This window comes from Ursus americanus, chromosome 32 (assembly GCF_024610735.1).
Source record: "Ursus americanus isolate L20-20 chromosome 32, mUrsAme1.1.p, whole genome shotgun sequence".
In the NCBI taxonomy this organism is placed as follows: domain Eukaryota; kingdom Metazoa; phylum Chordata; class Mammalia; order Carnivora; family Ursidae; genus Ursus; species Ursus americanus.
Window position 1 is genome coordinate 19,120,566 of NC_142158.1, and position 20,033 is coordinate 19,140,598.

At 41.5% G+C, this 20,033-nt stretch overlaps 1 protein-coding gene across 4 annotated transcripts in view; it reads right to left on the reverse strand.

The window, feature by feature from the left end:
• The window catches only part of DTNBP1 (dystrobrevin binding protein 1), a 130,258-nt gene that overhangs the window by 72,387 nt on the left and 37,838 nt on the right, over positions 1 to 20,033 (reverse strand). For all 4 annotated transcript variants that reach the window (XM_087858061.1, XM_087858062.1, XM_045811690.2 and 1 more), the window contains exon 6: positions 12,570 to 12,702. In XM_087858061.1, the coding sequence (XP_087714187.1) occupies positions 12,570 to 12,702 (133 nt within the window). The remainder of the gene's footprint in view (positions 1 to 12,569; positions 12,703 to 20,033) is intronic.

Here is a 20,033-nt window from a genome sequence, read left to right on the forward strand (position 1 = left end):
GAAACTAAAATTGAATGCTGTCATCACTGATGTGAACATAAAGTGAAAACCCAGCATGCCCTTGAAGGCATCTCGTGAGTTTCAAAAAGTTAAACACCTTTTTGCTCACTGATGTACTGAGAAGTGTCCAGTGACTAACCCACGGTAACTAATGGATTAATTTTTAAATTATAAAATAAGTCAGAGAATTGTAATACCTTTGCGTTACTGATTTTTGTTAATTCAAAATTTTTACTTGGCCTTCCAGTTTCCTAAAAACGCACTCTATCACTCAGTATTACCAAGGCAGTGTTCTATTGTTTCTCGGCATTGTACAGCCATGGGACATCGCCTGAAACTGTATGTCCCCATGGGCATGGTGAATGTGTGGCTGATGGGGCAGAAGGTAGATTACAGGAAAAAATCATGCATCCCATGTCCAGACATGCTCATGATCCAGTGGTACCACTATAGAAAAACCCTGCTTGCTCATTTTTATAATGAGCAGTCACGAGAGCTGAAGTGATCAAAGCTCTGGGAGAAGCAAGACTGTGTTCACCCTCTACGGCATCCAGTCCCAGAGTGTGGACAGCTTTGCACGGAGCTGATATAATATAAAGGGTATGAACAGACTTTGAATTAAGAGAGACACTGGTCTGGTGTAGCGTTGCCACTTCCTGGCTCTGCAACTCCTGGTAAATTATTTAATCTCCCTAGTCTGATTCTCCTTGCTAGTAAAAAGGACAGTACGCCTCCTCAGACAGTCATGATGAGAATTCTGAGTTAATGTAGACTACAGTTTCTAAGCACAGCACCTGGTACACAGTAAATGCTAAATAAATGTTACCATTACCTAAGTAACACAATCTTTGTAACTTAGCTTTTATCTTGAAGATGGTGAGAAGTCTTAATCATATCTGTATTTTAGAAGAAAAAAGAATGACAGTAATATAAATGGTCCAAGGGACACAATTATAGACGGGAAGACTAATGAGGAAGCTGTCACTGTAACTGAGGCTGCATAGATGGGGGCCGGAAAGGACCAGTGAAGACAGAAAGGCAGGAACAGATTCAAGAAACACAGGACTGGCCGGGACTGGGAACTGAGCGGAGATGGGAGCAGAGGGGGAAAGAGATTATGACGACTCCCATGTTTGTGGGATAGGCAGATCTGCAGATGGTGATGCCTTACTGAGACAAGAAAAGGTCAAATGTTGCTGAGGAATACAATTTGGGGCAGGCTGCTCTTGAGACGTCTGCTGAGATGTCCAAGTAAGGAAGTCCAGATGGCGACTGATTCTGCGGGTGAGAAGAGACCCGAGCCGAAGACAGTGATTTGACTGTGGTCACCACGTGGGTGGTAGATGAGCCAAGGAGATGGAAGGACTGACTACCTGGGGGGGGAGGGGGTAATGCAGAATGGGAGGAGGCAATAACCCAGAACAGAAACCAAGGAAATACCAACATTAAAGCCCCTACGAAGGAAACTGAACACTAACCTCGGGTGGAGAAGCCAACTTAGGGGTGTTAGTGTTGTATTAGTCAAGAATGAACAGCTTCAAGATGTCAGGTGAATCAGGATTTATTTGTCAATGGACTTGGCTCCCAAAAAAACTAAGGGAAAAAAATACAGATTAAATATTCAAAGTACATCATGGACTGTGTCTCTATTAATGTCTTCATGTCACACAGTCTTTATTCAATTTTCTTTCTCTATCAGTATTTTAACTCTAGTGTGCCAAGCATCTTGTCCATTCATTTGAATGAATGAATAAATCTTTTTAAAAGTTCGCTTATAAGGTACAATAGTGTTTTAACTCTCCTTGAGTCAGTCCAATGTTTATTTTATTATTTTACGGGATACTTTGTTTTTAAATCCATGTGAAAGCACGGAATATTGCTATCAAGTGATAAATTCTCATCTGAGCTCATCCTTGAGAGCTGTATGTCAGCTTCTATTTCCTGCTCCTCAAAGAAGTAACGTGCTGTTTTATATGACCATAATGCACTTCTCTGATATCAGTGTAAGGAGAAGAATTTGTCATAAACAAAGCATGGCAGGAACTTCCAGAGAGAAAGGAAGATGTTGCTCACTTTGGGGGAGAATGTCCCTCTTTGAAATCCAGGATCAAACCTCTCCAGTAGCTAATGACCGAATGCCCTTTGAAACAATGGCAGCGCCAATTTTTTGAGACAGAACGAAGACTTGAAATGGTAGAAGGCCGGTAGGAAGAGAGATCGCAGAGAAATTGAGCCAATATAACCACGCGAGAGCACGCAGCACAAGAGGACCAGGTGTGGGAGAGAGGAGGCGCACCCCCTTTCTTGTTGTCGCCTCTGCCCTGATTTTTCGGCCACTGACCACAGAGCCAGCAGGTAGGGCAGGCTGCTAAGGATGTCTCTGCCTGTCCCATCCCTACAATCCACCAAGAACGCCAGAGGAGCAAAGCAAAGGGTCACACCATGTTTCAGCCATGCTCACCTGAAGACTAAAATAACGGGCTTCTTACTTTTGAAAGCATCTCTGAGAAAAAGAGTAACCAATGAGGAGATACAACCAGCTCCAAAACAGTACTGGGCCATGTCAGATATAAATTATTACTCCAAATTTAACAAACTGATTCCTAGAACACTGCAAGTTATTACAGACTCTGTAAATTATAAAGCACAAGCTATAACCAATCTATCTTCAGAAAAAGGATGACCTTTTTGTTTTTTGTAAACCCAGGCTAATCATAATTATGTTTGCCTGAATTTCAGTAAACCTCTCTCAACGTTGCTACATTTTTAGTCTTGACCACTTTCAACTGCAAATATGTATTTAAGTTTTTATTGTCTCTGTTAAAACAAACATCTTGATGAGCCCCAAAATACAGAACTGCATTTACACAACTGGGAGAAAAAGTTCAGGAAAAGAGTACTGTAAATCAATTAGAGAAATATTATTTTTAAGGAATCAAGACAGAACATGAGTTTTTAATGTTGACAGCAAACAGATACTTGTTCAAAATAAAGCCTGAAGAACTTAAATATCAGTCCTGAACTATATCTACTGTCAACCCGAGGATCTAATAACCTGTTAAGATATTCTAGCTACATCTGTTCTTGTGACTATGTATAAAGTCTGAAACTGTCAAGATTTATTCTCTGACGCTTCAGAATAAGAATTTGTTGAATTCTTTACCAACTCATAAGCTTAGGTTTCATTTTGAAAGAAAATGTGAGATTTGATTACAAATTCATGAACCCCATAAATTCATAGCTTCCTACCAAGAGGTCACTGGCTTAGCAGGTGTGATTACTATAGTGTAATAAATACGATAATTTACTATCAGTTAACCTCCTGGGAACCACGTAAAACTAGCATCTAATGGGGAAGGAGGAAGTAAAAGTAGAAAAATGGAGAGACAGGTTTGGGCCTTTTTTCATCTTCCATGTCTCTACCTAATATTTTGAACTCACAGAATAGTTACAATAATTGGTTTTATTGTCCTTGTCGGCTAATTCTAACATCTGTATCAGTTCTGAATTGCTTCCGATTGATTGGTTATCTCCATGTTGGCTGAGTAATCTTTAATTAGATGCTACACATCGTGATTTACCTTTTGGGGGCTAGATATTTGTGTCTTCCTACAAATACTCTTGAACTTTGTTTTGGGATAGGTAATTTCCTTGGAAACAATCTGGTCCTTTTGATGCTTGCTTTCATGATTTGTTAAACAGGTCTGGAGCAGGACTCATTTGGGGGCTAATTATACCCCCTACTGAGAGAAGACTTTCCCGAGTGCTCTTCCCAACGTCCCATGAATTACAAGCTTTCCAGTCGGGCTGTTGAGAACCGGCATTACGTAAGCAACAGCAACTCTTAGCTAGTCCTTTGCCTCTTTTCCCCTCCTGCCTCTGGGACTGTCCTCACGTGCATTATGAGTACGCTGCTGGATATTCAAGGGGAACCCCTGGCGGATTTCTGGGATTCTCTCTGTGCAGCCCTCTCCTCTCTGGTACTGTGAACTATAAACACTGGCTGCCTCGGTCTCCCAGACTCCCAGCTCTGTTCCTTCGACTCAGAATGTGCCAGGCTCTTCCTGACACGCCCCCCACCCCGCCCCGCCCTGTAGCCTGGGAACTCTCTCAAGGCAGAATGCGGGGGCAAGCAGAGGTCTCACTGCACCATTTCCTGTGCATCAAGGGTCATTTTTCTTCTTTGCCTGAGGTCCAGGATCTTAAAAAACATTGTTTTGTCTGGTTTTTCGTTGTATCGGGTGGGAAAGTAAATCTGGTCCCTGATACTCCATTTTGGGTAGACAGAGTCCACTTCTTTTTTGTCAAAGCACTGTCCGAGGGAAAGTTCTCCTGATCCGCTTTCCATTCAGCACCCAAACCAGACTCCATTGCAAACCCTCAGAAGCTGGCTGTTGACTTTCTGCCCGTCTCCTTTGGCTGAGGTACTCTGGACCTTCTCTTCTGGTTCCAGAACCATCTTCAGCCTGTAGAATGCCACTGGTTTCCTCTGCTCCACTCTGAGCCAAGCCAGGTCTGTGGGGTACACGCCTGCCAGGCTCCCACCACCACCATTCCCAACTTTCAGAAGTGGGAAGTACAGGTCAGACCTAGTGCCCACGACTTTTCCAGGTTAGTTTGGACAGTCATTTCTGGAAGCTCACGAGCTTGGCAGATTATTCTCTGGAACATAAACTGGTAGACTACTACGAAAGGTTATGTCATAACATCTCAAATAAATCTCTTATACTTAGCTTGAAAGATTTTTGAAACTTAGTCTATGGTCTACAGGTTACCAAAAAAGACAAACAAAGAGCATCGTTCCTCAGCATTAGCTGTAATACAGAAAGTAAAAGGAGTCACTTTCTCGAACTACACATGATCACTAAACCTCCACAGAAGCAGTGACCTGCCCCACACACACCTGCAAGTTTCTGAGAGATAACAACCAAGTTTCAGAGTCTGAATCAGTGAAAAATGTTTCTAGAGTTTAGTATGCTGCTGAGCAGATTTCAAGTCCAACAGAAGACTGTTAAAATTATGAGTCATTTATAATTAAGTGGAATTACTAAAATCACTGTCTTCTTCAAGATGTAGCTATTTTCGGAGAAATTCTGACAGTATGCTGCATGCTGAAGAAAACAAAGGATCCAGAAATTTGGAAATAAGAAATATTGTAATAAAGTTACACACTTATGTATGATTTTAAGGATAATTATTGTGAAAGGATCTCAATAAGCATTCTAAGGAACACAATGGTGGCCCTGGAAAGATTAAAAATTCAGAAGGCTGGGATCCTACATTTCTTTTTAGCTCCATTTCTTTGTCCTTGTACAGTGCTCATGATACAATTTTTTGGGTTTTTTTTTTTTAAGATTTTATCTATTTGACAGAGAGAGAGAGCATAAGCAGAAGCAGGGGGAGAAGCACAGGCAGACAGAGAGGCAGGCTCCCCACGGAGGCCAAAGTGGGGCTCGATCCCAGGACCCTCAGATCATGACCTGAGCCGAAGGCAGACATTTAACCGACTGAGCCGCCCAGGAGCCCCATGATTCGGGTTTTTTGTCCCTATTGTTCTTTCTGTGTGGAACTGTGCAATCCTAGGTCCTTACATGGCTGCCCTCCCATTCAGGTCCTGCTTCTCGTGTGCCTTCTCAGAAGGGCCTTCCCTGCTCACCCTGGCTACAGCAGCTCCCCCTTGCCTTACTACCAGAACATCATCCTGTTTTATTTTCTTCAAATCCTACATAATCACCAGAAATTATAATACTTTACTACAGGGGTGTCCGGGTGGTGCAGTCAGTTAAGCATCTGACTCTTAGTTTTGGTTCAGGTCATGATCTCAGGGTCGTGAGGTCGGGCTCCACGCCCAGTGTGGACTCTGCTTGAGATCTTCTCTCCCTCTGCCCCTCCTACTCGTTCTAAAATAAATAAATAAATCTTAAAAAAAAAAAAAAGGAATACTTCGTTACACATTTGTCACGCCCCAAACACCATGACTAAAGCTGTACTCCCCAATCTCAAGTCCATTTTTCTAACTGCTGGCTAGACAAACGTGTGTTTGTCTTTATTTTGGCTCATGTACAAAATACTAACTCTTGTCAACTATACTCAAATAAAAAAAGAAAACAAAAATAAAATATTAACTCTTCTTACCGGATGAAAAGTGTTTATTTCCTATCGCAAGGAATCCATGCATCAGGCGTGTGTGGCTAACACATCTTCTGAATAATCTGCCAACTCAGCCACTGGTACAGCACCTGTCTTCTGCCTGGGACCACATTCTGTCCACTATACAGTGTTTTACTATTTATCAAGCCAGTGTCTACTCCTGTCTATAAAAGGTATCAGTAATAGTAACATCACTCTATATACAGATGTTATTAGAAAAACTATTTATGGGTATTTTCCCTCTATGACTGTACAGCTCCTCGTATGTCACTTTCATCAGATAACCATTAGATGTCCTTCTTCACTGCAGAAACGCCTGGGCTGAACCATCGTTCAAATGTTTTTCAAGGGTACAGAAGAGCTATTGGGATCTTCCCTAGGAGTGTTCTAAAGTGGTATGTTTCCCTCTGCCCACGGTTGAGAGTCACTGCCCCTGTAAGCCATCATTACTGCTGGGAACAGACCCTGTCCTCCTTTTACAGAGAGCTGGAAGCTATTCTCTGTACTGGGAATGCACGTCAAATGTAGGACAGAATAGCATACACCCATGCTGAACTACAGATGCACTGGTATCAACGGCTGGGACTGATTCGGTGTGTTGCAACTTAGAAGAAAAAAAAAAAGACAAGTTCGAGGTAACTGGAGACCTTGGCTCTGATGCTGATCCTGATTTCCTGGACTTCAATTTCCTCCTTAACTCCAATAATTGGTGCCCTGCCCACCCACAGGCTCTGATGGAAGCTGAGCGAGAAAATGCCTATTGTAGAGACTCTTAGCCCTAGAGGTATGTAAGAAATTATCCTTTACGCCCCTATACTCCCCATCCCGTCCAGCTGTCTACACCAGATTTTCTGGAAATCTGCAGAGTATGCAGACATTTTATTTATAATTAAAGAAATTGTGTTACACAGCACACTTATTTTTTATAGTTTTTTTGAGAGAGAAAGAGAGAGAGAGCATGCATGTGTGCACAGTGGGGGAGGGGCGGAGGAGAGGGAGAGAGAGAACCCCAAGCCGGCTCCATACTCAGGCTAGAGCCTGATACAGGGCTCAATCTCACGACCCTAAGAGCCTGACCTTAGCCAAAATCAAGAATCGGATGCTTGGGGCGCCTGGATGCCTCAGTTGGTTAAGTATCCGCCTTCAGCTCCTGGGATGGAGCCCCGTGTCAGACTTCCTGCTCAGTGGGGAGTCTGCTTCTCCCTCTGCCCCTCCTCCCTGCTCATTCTCTCTCTCCCTGCCTCCCTCTCTCTCTCTCTCAAATAATAAATAATAAATAAATCTTAAAAAAAAAAAAGTTAGACACTTAACCAACTGAGCCACCCAGGCGCCCCAGCATGTAGATGTTTTAAATACACACCCACCCCCCACACACCCACACACCCACCCACCATTTAGCCAATCTTTTGTTACCAACCACACATTATCTTTAGAGCTAGAAAAGTCATCAGTTTAGATTGTAGGGCATCTTGTTAAAAAGGAAGGTGGTTTATTTTTAAGAAGCTCTTCCCCATGGAATCAGATAAGTTTAGTTTGGGGAACCACTATTTAAAAATTTTTCAGATGGTGTATATAACACAGAAAATACCAAGTCAAGGAATTTTAATGTGTATTATGCACAGATTGGTTTGTGAGCAAGCAAGCTGTGACACGCGGAGTTAAACAAATTTCTTTACTATAGGAATTCCCAGAATTCCGAATGCACGGACATGTACTACAAAGCTCCACGAGGCAAACACAGGACGGAGTGTTTCTGGATCTTATTTGATCATGGAAGGCTTTGTCAGTGGCAATCTTCTCAGTCTAGAGTGTTTAATTCAATTTTTGTATTTACTAAAATAACACCATGTACATTCCTTAAGTCAACTAGTGCCCACAGGGTTTATTTATGAGAGACCAGAGTTCCCTGCCCCAGCTCTGTCCAGCCTCCTGTCCCACTTTTCACAAGAAACCACATTCCATTCTTTTGGCTACTTTCTGGTATTTACATCCATTATTTCTAAATAATACGCCAACACTGATAATTACTCATTTTTTTCTATTTTAAATATTACATATTGATCTCCTGATGTGGAAGCCGAGGATGAGCTTTCTTCAGTCCCTCCCTCGTAGCCTGCAATACAGCAAGCTTCTCCACCGTCTTTCCAGTAAGTTCTATCACAATTCCCGCCTAACTCCACGTTAGCTATTACAGAGTTCTACAAATACTGTTTACAACGGAGTCCTACGGTGTTTTATTTCTCTTCTTGAAAAGCTGTGTTTTCCCCTAGTGTTAATAGTTGCCTTGTTTGGCCTGTTTTTAAAACATCACCCCTATCACTAATTCATCATCAGACTTGCCGTCAGAGCTTATAAAACTCTCAATATGATCAAGCTTATCAGACAACCTATTAGTTTCATTTTTTTCCCTTGGAAATATTGCTTTTGGAATCCTCCAGAAGGTCTTCCTTCTTCAGTGGATTGCTCGCCAGGCCTGTTCAAACTTCTCTTTGCCATCCCCCTGAGCATTCCCAATGTTTCTCTTCTGAACTGGATGAATCCTCACTGCAATTCATGTCTCTCTCTGCCCATTCTTCCTCTCCTTGGTTTATTCCCTTTCGGTGGAGCATATCCTCCCGCAGTTTCCTGATACAGTGTGCGCATGAGCAAAATCTAAGCCCCCGTACGCCTGGAAATGACCATTTCCTCCCACTGGAGGAAAATTTTGCTATGTAAATGTAAAGTGAAAATCATTCTCCAGTTCCAGCAGTGCTGCTGAAAAGCCAAGTTCCTTTTGATTCCTGATCCTTAATGTTATGATTTTTCTGAAGACTTTTATGACCTCTATTCCCAGCACAGTGAAATTTATAAAACTATGCATTGAAATGGATCTTTTTCTACTCAATTTGTCAGGTACTTGGTGGGCCCTTTCAAACTCGTTCCTATATTCATATCTGAACAGTTACCTTGTATTAGTTCTTTAATAAATTGCCTTTTCCCCCCCTCTATCTTTCTGAAGCTTCTAGTAGTCAGAGCTTGGACAGAGCAATGAATTCTCTAATTTTCTCAACATTCTTCGCTTTTCTTATCTTTTCGCTGTTTTATGTAGAGGCCAAACACGATCCCCCAATGCTTCAGGAAGTTTACTACTTCCGCTATTGTATGTTTTATTTCTAAGAGCTCTTTCTTGTCTCTCGTTATTCCTTTCCTGTAGCATCCTGTTCAAGTCTCATAAATTCAAAATGGTCTCCAACATGGCGGCCTTGAATATCTGAGGCTATTCATTACGGTTTCTGTGTATAAGTTTCCTTATGCTCCCCTCATAGTCTCTCATTCCTCTGTGTGTGTGTGTGTTTTTAAATTATTATTAGTTTATTTTCTGTTTATTTTGGTCCCTTTCACTTTAGAAGCTTTCCTCCATTAGGTATCCCTCCTCAGCTGTCCATTCATATTTAAGAGTGAGGCACCACAAAGCTGACTGGAAGTCACGAACACAGTGTGGAGCTCAGCATGGGAGGGTGCTTAGACGCAGACCTGCTCTTTCATCAGAGCACTCCCCCCAAATGTCCACACAGGCAGGTCTTTTCTCGCGGGCTGGACAATTTCTCAGATGAACCCTCCAATAATTTGCACAGGGTATTTAAGTGTAGTTGCCAGATTTCTGGAAGCCAGTGAGGAAAGAGGCTGAAACAGCCCTGTCTGATATGCAGACTTGCACTGAACCCATCTGTTTTCAATATTTAGTTAACCATTAAACAACACAGGTTCGAATGGCATGGGCCCACTTATATGCAGATTTTTCTTTGATAAACACAGTATAGTAGTGTAAATCTATTTTCCCTTACAATTTTCTTAGTAACATTTTTTCTGTGGCTTACTTTATTCTAAGAGTACAGCATACAATACATATGACATACAAAGTATGTGTTAATCAACTGTTTATGTTATCGGTAAGACTTAACACCCAAGTTCGTAACCAACGGAGCCAGGACTTGGGTCTTCTGACTCTAAGGACACACTCTTTCTACTACATAATTCTACTTCTTAGAAGACAAATATTCTGCATTTCAATTACGTGACACATATTAAGACCCATTCAGTACATTTTGGCTTTCAAAGTATGGGTAATGCTGCTCTCCAAACACTAAAATTAACTTTCACTTTATAACATATAAATTATAATGCATTAATTAAAATACAGGTAAGTCACTGGGTGAAAGTGAAGAAAAGAATGATATAAAACCTCATCGTTCCAAATCTTATTATTTTTTTCTATCTAATCATCTTAGCTTATGAAAACCTGAAATTTAATTTTACATACTGAAGTATCAGATACCCTGTTTAAAACAATCAATATTAACACATATGGATAGAAAACCCACAATATTCATATAATTCTTGCATTCAACTAGCTAAAAAGCATAATTGGCACAAATACGGAAAACCCATCGATTCAGCTGTACAAGTAATCACACAAGTCAGCCCATGCTTATCACCTGACGCAGCATTCACCATGCGCTGAGCATTATTCTAAGCACTTTACCAACTGAATCCTTAACATAACCCTGTAAGGTCCTATATTATCTCCAGTTTACAGATGAGGAAATCATGTAACTTCTAGGTTTCACATGACCTGTACCCAATTTCCTGCAAAAACTTCCATTCAAGATTCTAAGCCTTCCTACTACGCTCCTTGAAACTTCCTGTATCATAAATAAACTTACACGATTAACACCTTTGCAACAAACTATTTCCCTACTTTTTCATGTAAAATTGCAGACCAGCCGAACCATCTCTAACTCTGCTACCTTGTGTTGTTCTCTTCTACAGAGAAAGTTCTTCATCTCTCATGCGCCGTGATTCAGTCTGAAAGCCGCGGGGTCCCAGCATTCACCCACTCATTCAAAAGTCCTATCTTTGACAAGGACTACCTTCTTAATGCTGCCACACACCCTCCTGTAATCTCCGTAGGCAAGCGCGATCTACAGAAAGCACCTCCAGAAAAATTCACATACTTACAAACTTCTGGGAACAGTTTTATCCACGGCTCCCTGGGGCCCCTTTTGAAGCTCTTCCACGTAGAAGCCTGCATACCACCCAACCCCAGGCCCACCTGGCCGTCTCTTCAAAGGTCTCTCCCTGAACTGCCCACGTCAGAATCACCTGGAATGCTTGTCTACAGCAAAACCATTGACATTAACTTGGGAACCGGGGCTGTCCAACGGTGAAGCCCAGGAGTTTGCATCTGAAGCACCACCCAGGTGACTCCTTCGGCTCATTAACACTTAAGACCCAGCCCTAGGAACACATGGACCTGACCAAAAATTTCAGAACACTCCACTTCAACTCTGCCCCATCCCTTGGCATTATTCTAGAAAACTATGACATCAGTGTGATAACCTACGATACCTACATATTAGCTTCACTTTTTTCTACCTCCCGTATGTCAGTGATCGGCACTTCCCGTCCATGTCGACAACCCACTCCTCTGTTGCCACACCCTAGATCCAGAACGACTCAGTTTACCAATAATCTTAAAATCAATAGGGTACTCTGTCCACCCGATCTTTCTTCCTCTCCTTCCAAATCTGCTCTTAGCCCTCAGCCCGACTCCCGCCCCATGACTTCTGTTTTCTTGCACCTATCACAAACCCCCCCACAGCTCCACTCCCTGCCCTGCGCGGGGCAGACGACGGACCATCTCAGGCACTCTCAGCAGCTACCGTGGACTCCCTGCCCCCCACCCCGCCCGTGGAACTTCCCAGCCTGCCCCAGGTGGCACTGCAAGAGCTGGGATGCTGCAGCTCATTCCACAAGCTGTCACCCTTGGGCTTCTCTTCTGCGTCCAGTTCCTCTCAGCCCCATGACAACAGTTATGATCATAACTAATACAGAGCACTTACTATACCTGGTAGCTCTTACCTCATTTAAGCCTCACGACAACTCTACAAAGTGGGTATAGTATCATCCTCACTATCAGCTAGAGACACTGAGGCTGAGAGAGATCAAGTACCTTGCTTAAGGCCTCCCAGCCGTATGTGACACAAGCTGAGATTCAAACCCCACGAGCCCCTTTCCCAGCCTGGGTGCAGGTTCCTTTTCTTCCTGCTCTAATATTAAAGGAGGAGAAAAGAAAGAAAAGGAAAAAAGCGGCTCAGGATATGCCACTTGGAGAAAATGAGGTCAGGGCTCCTGCTTTCTGGGAAAGCTTTCCCTGTTGCTCTGCTCCTTCCACCTTTCATCTCAGCCTCAGCTTTACAGAGCTCATCTCCACAAAACGCCAACACACAGTGGTACCAAAATGTATCTGTCTATAAAGGTCATGCTCTGGAAAGCTAATGGAGGAGCTTCACGTGTCGCAAGCTTTTGTCTTTTATCGGCCCAAACTTACAAAGACCAGCATGTAAAACGAATACTGTTGATCAGTTTTTCAAACTCACCTCTTATTTTTCTTGTAATTTTCCAATTGTTGGGACTGCATATGCTTGTATCTTTCTAATTCACACTGTCCACATAAATCCTCCAGATTCAGCAGGTGGTTTTCGACTTCCTCAAAGCTTGCCTCTAAATGAGCTGTAAGTACATAAGGTCCAAAAAAAAAAAAAAAAAGAAACAAATGTAAAAAATTAGAATCGTCGATCATGGAGAAAAGGAAAAGTGTCCAAAAGTTAAAAGTTTAAACTGTTGAGACTGTTCTGCCTTTATATAATACTCTTTATTAAGCTTTCTTGAAGCAAAATAAAATACACTGACCAACTTTAAAATGTACTTCAAATTCTCTTGAGTTTATTTTTATACTTCAAACATTTGCAATGTGTAATTTTCCAAAATACTTTAAATATTCTATTAACCAGGATGATGAGGAAACAGAGCATCGTGATTAATCTAAGGTGATATTCTAATGATCCCATATACCACATGTGAGTAACCAATTTTCAAATGAGAATATAGCAAATTATAATTAACACAAATTATACCAGACATAATTTAAAATTTGAGATTCCAAGTTACTTGAGCAGAGCATTTGTTTTGCCTTGGTGAATGACAGACATCAATCTTCACAAGTCACTGCAGAGCTGTACAGACACACTCAGTAAGCCCAGGTCACCGGGTGGTGGGGAAGAGACTCAGCTCTGCCCACCAGACCGCTGTGGTCTCTACTGTGCCTCTAGGCCACAGAGCTTGGCAGCTTTACCGGAACATGGAGAGCATGTTCCAGTAAAAGCCTTCATTTAAAAGATCCAAGACCAAAGCCTGCAGAAATTAATTCAGTGCTTTGCCTAAGGTCACCTAGCGACTGAAGGAGAGTCGGGAGTCAAAACTGAGTCCCTCCTGCACTACAATAATTTTGAATTGATAGGGTACTAGGTGAACCAAGACTTCGTAGTCGTAGAAGTGAGCGCTGGTTGTTTCCTCCAACAACAGAGAAGTTTTAGAGGTCAAAGATTTTAAAGAATTCCAACAGCACTGTGGCCATTTACCAAACTCCACATGTGCCACATACTGGGACACAAAGATGAAAAAGACAGTCCTTGTGCCAAAGAGCTTAAAGTAGGAGGAGAGACGTATTTCAATGACACCACGTCCTGGCAGAGTGAGGCATGCAGTGCTCGGGAAACTCAAGAGTGGCGTCTAACACAGATGAGGGAGGTGAGGGGAAGGCCCAGCAACAGACTGACCCCCAAATCTGGAAGTCACAGCCACCCAGTGGGGAAGGGAAGGGGCAGGAGAGAAGGAGCAAGCTAGCGGTGCAGCCTTCCAGTCCTGGTTTCACATAAATAGCTAAACACAACTAGGGAGCATCTAACTCCTTCGTGTGCCCACTCGACCTCCACGGGACTTTCCAAATTAGCTTTTGGACCATCTGCATTAGAAGCAACTCCTCAAATTTCAACTTGTAGTTTTAGGTTTATTAAGATGCAAAATTTGGCCTGTTTGTAATCTTTGATCCAAAGATCTGACTAAATATCTGTGCTATCCATAAAACCTCCCTCTTCTGTTTGGTAGGGCCTAGGGCTTAAAGATATGGATTTGGCGGGGAAATAAAATTCTGAAACGTGAAAATGTGAGGACAGTTTAGCACTCCTTTTCAAAGACAGTTCAGGTACTGACAGATATTGACAGGTCACTGTAAACCCGTGGGAGGGCTGCAAAGGGCTGATGACCATGCAGTTCATAACAGTTTTGAATCTATCTTCAGGCACCACAAAAGACTGTTAATATATGTGATATGTGATGATGGAAAGCCTCACCTGAAACAATATGCAGCATCTAAATTAAATCCAAGATTTTTAATAATGACATGAATGGTACAGAGAGAGTTTATGTGGGGAGAAAACCGGCAAAATGATGTTACTGTATTCATTGCTGTTTATGTTATTGTTTTTTGTTGTTGTTGTTATTAAATTAAATGGAAAAACGAGTAGGAGTCTCAGTCTCGGAGCTAAGACTACTGGCCTTGAAGAAGCAATATTCAGCTCCTTCTGTTATAACTAGCTTGATGGGGTCTTAAAAGGCGATCATAGCTAATAGGATTATTTAAAAGGCTATTTCACTTTGATTAGTGATAAGAACTAGAATAATTAAATTTAATATGGAATCCATTTAACTCTAAGCTACTTGGTTCCTGAAGTATCATGCATGTTACACTGGTACCCTTAGCATAAGGGGGACTGGTTAGGAGGAAGGCTTTGAAGCACCAACTTGGAAACCCAGCTCTGCCCCTTACAATGAGGTGAGACATCTCGTCAGTGAAAAAAGGGCTAACAATTCACATCTTGCAAAGCTGTCAAAAAGGTCCAATGGGGCAAAGTATATAAACGCTACACGCTTACATATAAATATGCATACAAAGTATACGTAACTTAGCACTTGACAGTAATTGACTTTAAAAATGCAGAGAAAAAACTGTATAAAAATTATCTAAGTTCCGGGGCGCCTGGGTAGCGCAGTCGTTAAGCGTCTGCCTTCGGCTCAGGGCGTGATCCCGGCGTTCCGGGATCGAGTCCCACATCAGGCTCCTAGGCTAGGAGCCTGCTTCTTCCTCTCCCTCTCCCCTGCTGTGTTCCCTCTCTCGCTGGCTGTCACATAAATAAATAAAATCTTAAAAAAAAAATTATCTAAGTTCCATAAAAGTCATTTATTTTTTAAAAGATTTTAAACATGGACACTCAGGCCAGTGGGGGTAGGGGGAGATCAGGCAGACAGACAGGTAGAGGGAGAGACTCTCAAGCAGACTTCCCGCTGAACATGGAGCCTGACGCAGGGCTCAATCACACAACCCTGACACCATGACCTGAGCCAAGACCAAGAGCTGGACGCTCAACTGACTGACCCACCCTGGTGCCCCATTTAAAAGTCATCTAAGAATTTTGTAGACCAGAAATGATCATGTTGTAAACACCTAAGGATCTAACATACGAAAATATCAATAAAATTTTCATTTTTTTCTAGCAAACTCACATGCCTATAAATTATGCTCAAAACTATGTTGTTAGACCTAAGATCCCTTGTAAGTGCGGGGGATTAAATCTGAAATGGTTTTGCTAAAAAGAAAATAAATAATGGAATCAATAACTGTTCTATATTTGAATACATTTACATATATATATAATTTTTCCCTTTTTAATTTTTATTTGGACAGATGGCAGTTTCTATTTAGAGTCTAGCTCTGTTGGTAGACGAGAGAGCTAATGAGGCCAGGAGCTTGAACGAAATGACTTGATACCTAGGCAGACCAATTAATTTCTTATGGAGAGAAATTCTCTTCTAGATACATACTAAACTTGCCACCCTAGTTCATTCTTGTGTTGATAAAATGGTGACCAAGTGAAACATGTGACTGGTTTAGTACCAACCTGGAACTACTACTAAGAAACAAACCGTACGCACTTCTGAACTGGCCGACAACATCGTGTTCTTGTGTTTCTGAATGGCAAATCTAGATCTGAAATGCTTGGGAGACTCAGTGGCCATTTTATTGCTATCACCAAATTAGTATTTATGTTTTCTCCTTTTAGAAACTTAAAGGTTCCGAGTACTTCAAGAATCCAGTTTAGGGGCACCTGGGTGGCTCAGTCAGTTAAGCGTCTGCCTTCAGCTCAGGTCATGATCTCAGGGTCCTGGGATTGAGCCGCACATCGGGCTCCCTGCTCAGTGGGAAGTCTGCTTTAGATTCTCTCTCCCTCTGTTCCTTCCCCCTGCTCGTGCCCTCCCTCAAATAAATAAATAAAATCTTAAAAAAAAAAAAAAAAGAATCCAGTTTAACACCTTAACTTAGTATTCAGAAACCTATCACCCCCCAGGGCCCACCACCTACTTTTCCAATCTCACTACTACTTTCCTTCAGGACCACTCACCACTCTAAGACAACTCGGGCACCTTCCTGCCTCTCTGACCCTGTCTAGCCCTGAGGTGCCTCTGCTTGCCTGCCTTCCCTCTTCTGCGCTTCCGTGCACCTTTGAACCTCACACAGAGCTTATACTCTGATATTATACAACTATTTGCATATTCTGGAATATTCTCTCTCAGGAATCAGTAAGGGTCCTAAGGGTAATAACTGTATGTTTGCATCTTTGTATCCCCTAATACATAGTCTACTGAATTTAACTAAGAATGACTATCCCACTAAAACATCAAATAATAACCAAAAAAGCAAACTTAAGTATTAGGCGGTTATGCTAAATTTTGTAAAAGGATAAATTAAACATGGGAAGGGAAGTTAGAAAACATTAGGCAACATGATGGTACTTTGTTCTTAGTATGTCAGACCAGGCTCCTTTATCAGTAAGTTACAGTAGCAGAAGCAATGGAAATTTTCCATCTTCATGCTTAACTAGCTCGAAATCAGTAATCAAATATAGAAGAACTATATTGACAAAAATAAAGTTTCTTCCATTTTTACATTAAAAACTTTTTAAAAATCCCTTTAAATAATTATAAGCAGATAGATGATGTGTACTCTGAATATTTTAAATTGCATTTGAATGGCAGAAATTGAATGCCCCTGTCACATCCTGCTCATTTCCCATTACAAACTGAATCGCATGTATGAGTAAAGTTGCTAACCAAACTCAGAACGCATGTACATAAAACACTAGCAGGGCTCCACAGACACCTTCACAAGAAGCTCAAACTTGACCATTCTGCTCGCTATAACAACAGCATATGTCTCATTTAGTGATCAGTGGAAAAGATGGGTGGAATTTTATTGTGAAAAGCCATTTGGGAATGCCTGACAGCTGTGCAGCGAAGAGCTTCACAAATCTTTATGAGAAGACCATCCCAGAGGAAGAGCGATTCTGCTTGGAATTTTTCTTTGTGCCATTTGTTTGAAATCCGTATTATCTGTAGTGTAACCGCTCATATATGAAGAATGGGTGGCGCACTAAAATTATTTCATACTTAATGAGTACTTTTCTAACAAAACAATGAGCCTCGAGGGAGAAAGAAATCTTTGGTTTCGAACCCAGAGGTCACAGAGGCCAGGTACTAAAAGGCTTGAAAGATTCTTCAAATGCTTACATTACCCTTTTATGTAATAAGATAATACAGCAATGATGGTGTGGTAACAAGGAACCTGAAGAAATGCATTAACTTGCAGGCGCCGTTATGGAACAAACGAGATCTGTGTGGCACGTGAAAAGGTGTCTAAAGAGAGTTAATGTGCCTCTTGAAGAGTCTAATCCCAGAAAGTAACCTGAACAATAAAATACTCTAGTTCACGAAACACCTGTGGCTGTGGCAGTCTCCCTGCTAGACGCTCTCAAATTCCATAACGACAGCAAAACAACGATGTATCAGGTTAGGTCAGATCAAAAGAAAGATCCGAACTCAGTCTATGGCTTTCACCCTTACAGTACTCTGTTATCTAAGAATTCACGGATTCTTCTGTTCTGGGAGAAGAGAACAGTCTTTTCAAAGTAGGTCACTTAAAATAAACTAAGCAAGAGCAAAAACTCCGAAGAGCCCTTGATAGGCTAAACTTCAATAAAGGAACAGGGTTAGGCTACCCTCTAGTGGAAGTTCAAGAGAATTCAATACTTTTCACACATTTTACCAGTTTTACGATAAAATGCACACTGTGGTTTTTTCGGAAGAAGGACGTGTATAGAATTTGGTTGACAACCTTCCTTTTTTTTTTTTCTTATCCCCGCTCTAGCAATGTTCAGAATACAACACTGTTCATCTACCACATTTCATGCTGCGGCTTTGCATTCTACCTAATCTTACAGGACAAGCTCAACTGTGTAACATCCATCCAAACCCTTCTGTCAAAGAACAGTGGTTTTGTAAATTTGCAAAGGCTACAGAGACTTCCACTAGAACGCCGCCACCTTGATGGCAGGTACCCGGTCCTGCTCGGCGTTGTAGTCCCCAAGCCTACAGAGGGCCCATGACACACAGTAGATATCTCATTAGGTACTAAGCACTGAGCTGAGTGCTCTATGCACATCTGCCATCTCATTCAACCCTCCAACTACCCTCTGAGGCAGGAACTCTCATCCTCTTTGTGCAAAGACACAAGCTTGGAGCAGTCAAGAAGCCTGCATGGAGTCTCACAGGAAGTTGTGGAACTGGGATCCAAACTCAGGTGTGAGAGGAATCCACAGCCCTTATTCTCTAGTTTCCATAGTATCTTCATCATTTTTTTTAAATGTCAAACTACCAGTAATTATCTATTACACAGGCTTATGTAAGATGAATGGATCACACTCAGTTTGAAGGAAAAAAAAATGAAGGGATTATCCAGTATTACTTCACAATTCCTGGGGGATTATGTAATCAGGAGTCATATTTATTAAGCCATAGGATAAGGCAGCTAAAAGCATCATCAAAGGTTCAGACTGCTCACATCATGTAAGTCCTTGACTGTGTAATAAGGGCAGACAGTCTAAAGGGCAGAGCAAGACTAAAAAGGACGCGTAGCCCGGGAGATGGCGGGACTGACTGGATATGGTATTAGATCTGACAGGGAAAGAGCACAAAGTTCAAAGAAGTTAGGGGAATCCTGTGACTTCATACACATCAGTACTACTTCTAGTTTTTAAAATTTTTTAAATTATTGCTTGACTATTTAAGCCTTATAATATTACATCAAAGTATTCAGGAGATAAGAGATATTCCTAGGCTGCCAAAAAATAAAAGAATCTGGTAGTATATGAGCAAATATTTAAAACACTGGTTCCACTACCTAGGAATGAGACATAAACTCCTTAAAATGAATTCATAAACTATACCAATGATACAGATGTATGTTTATATGACCTACCCCACCAAATCTGGCTTTATAGTATTTTCCTATTGTAAAGAATATCAGCACCGGTCCAAGATGTTTAAGTTGCTTACCTAAAATCTCAACTCAAAACACCTCTCTATGGGGCTTACTCTAAGTCACCAGATATGAGGTCTTCAGACTTCCAGTTCTGACTATCTGTCCTACAGTGAGTCATTCATTACTAAGTATAAATATCAGACAAATAACAGCAATACAATGAAACCAAAGGTAGCATGCGTTTCAAATGCTAATGGTAACTCAGACTGGCAATACATATGAGAACCACCTAGATTTTAGAGGTATCTTTTAAGGCAACAGAATTAGCTCTTCAAAAAGAGCTCCATACGAGCATACCTCGTTTAATTGTGCTTCGCAGATACTGTGTTTTTTTTACAGATTCAAAGGTTGTGGCCACCCTGCACTGAGCAAGTTTATTGGTGCCGATTTTCCAACAGCATTTGTTCACTGCATGTCTCTATGTCACATTTTGGTAATTCTCACGATATTTCAAACTTTATTATTACTGTGGTGATGTGTGATCAGTAATCTTTGATGTTACTACTGTCATTGTTCTGGGATGCCATGAACCACACCCGTAAAAGACAGCTAACTTAACTGATAAATATTG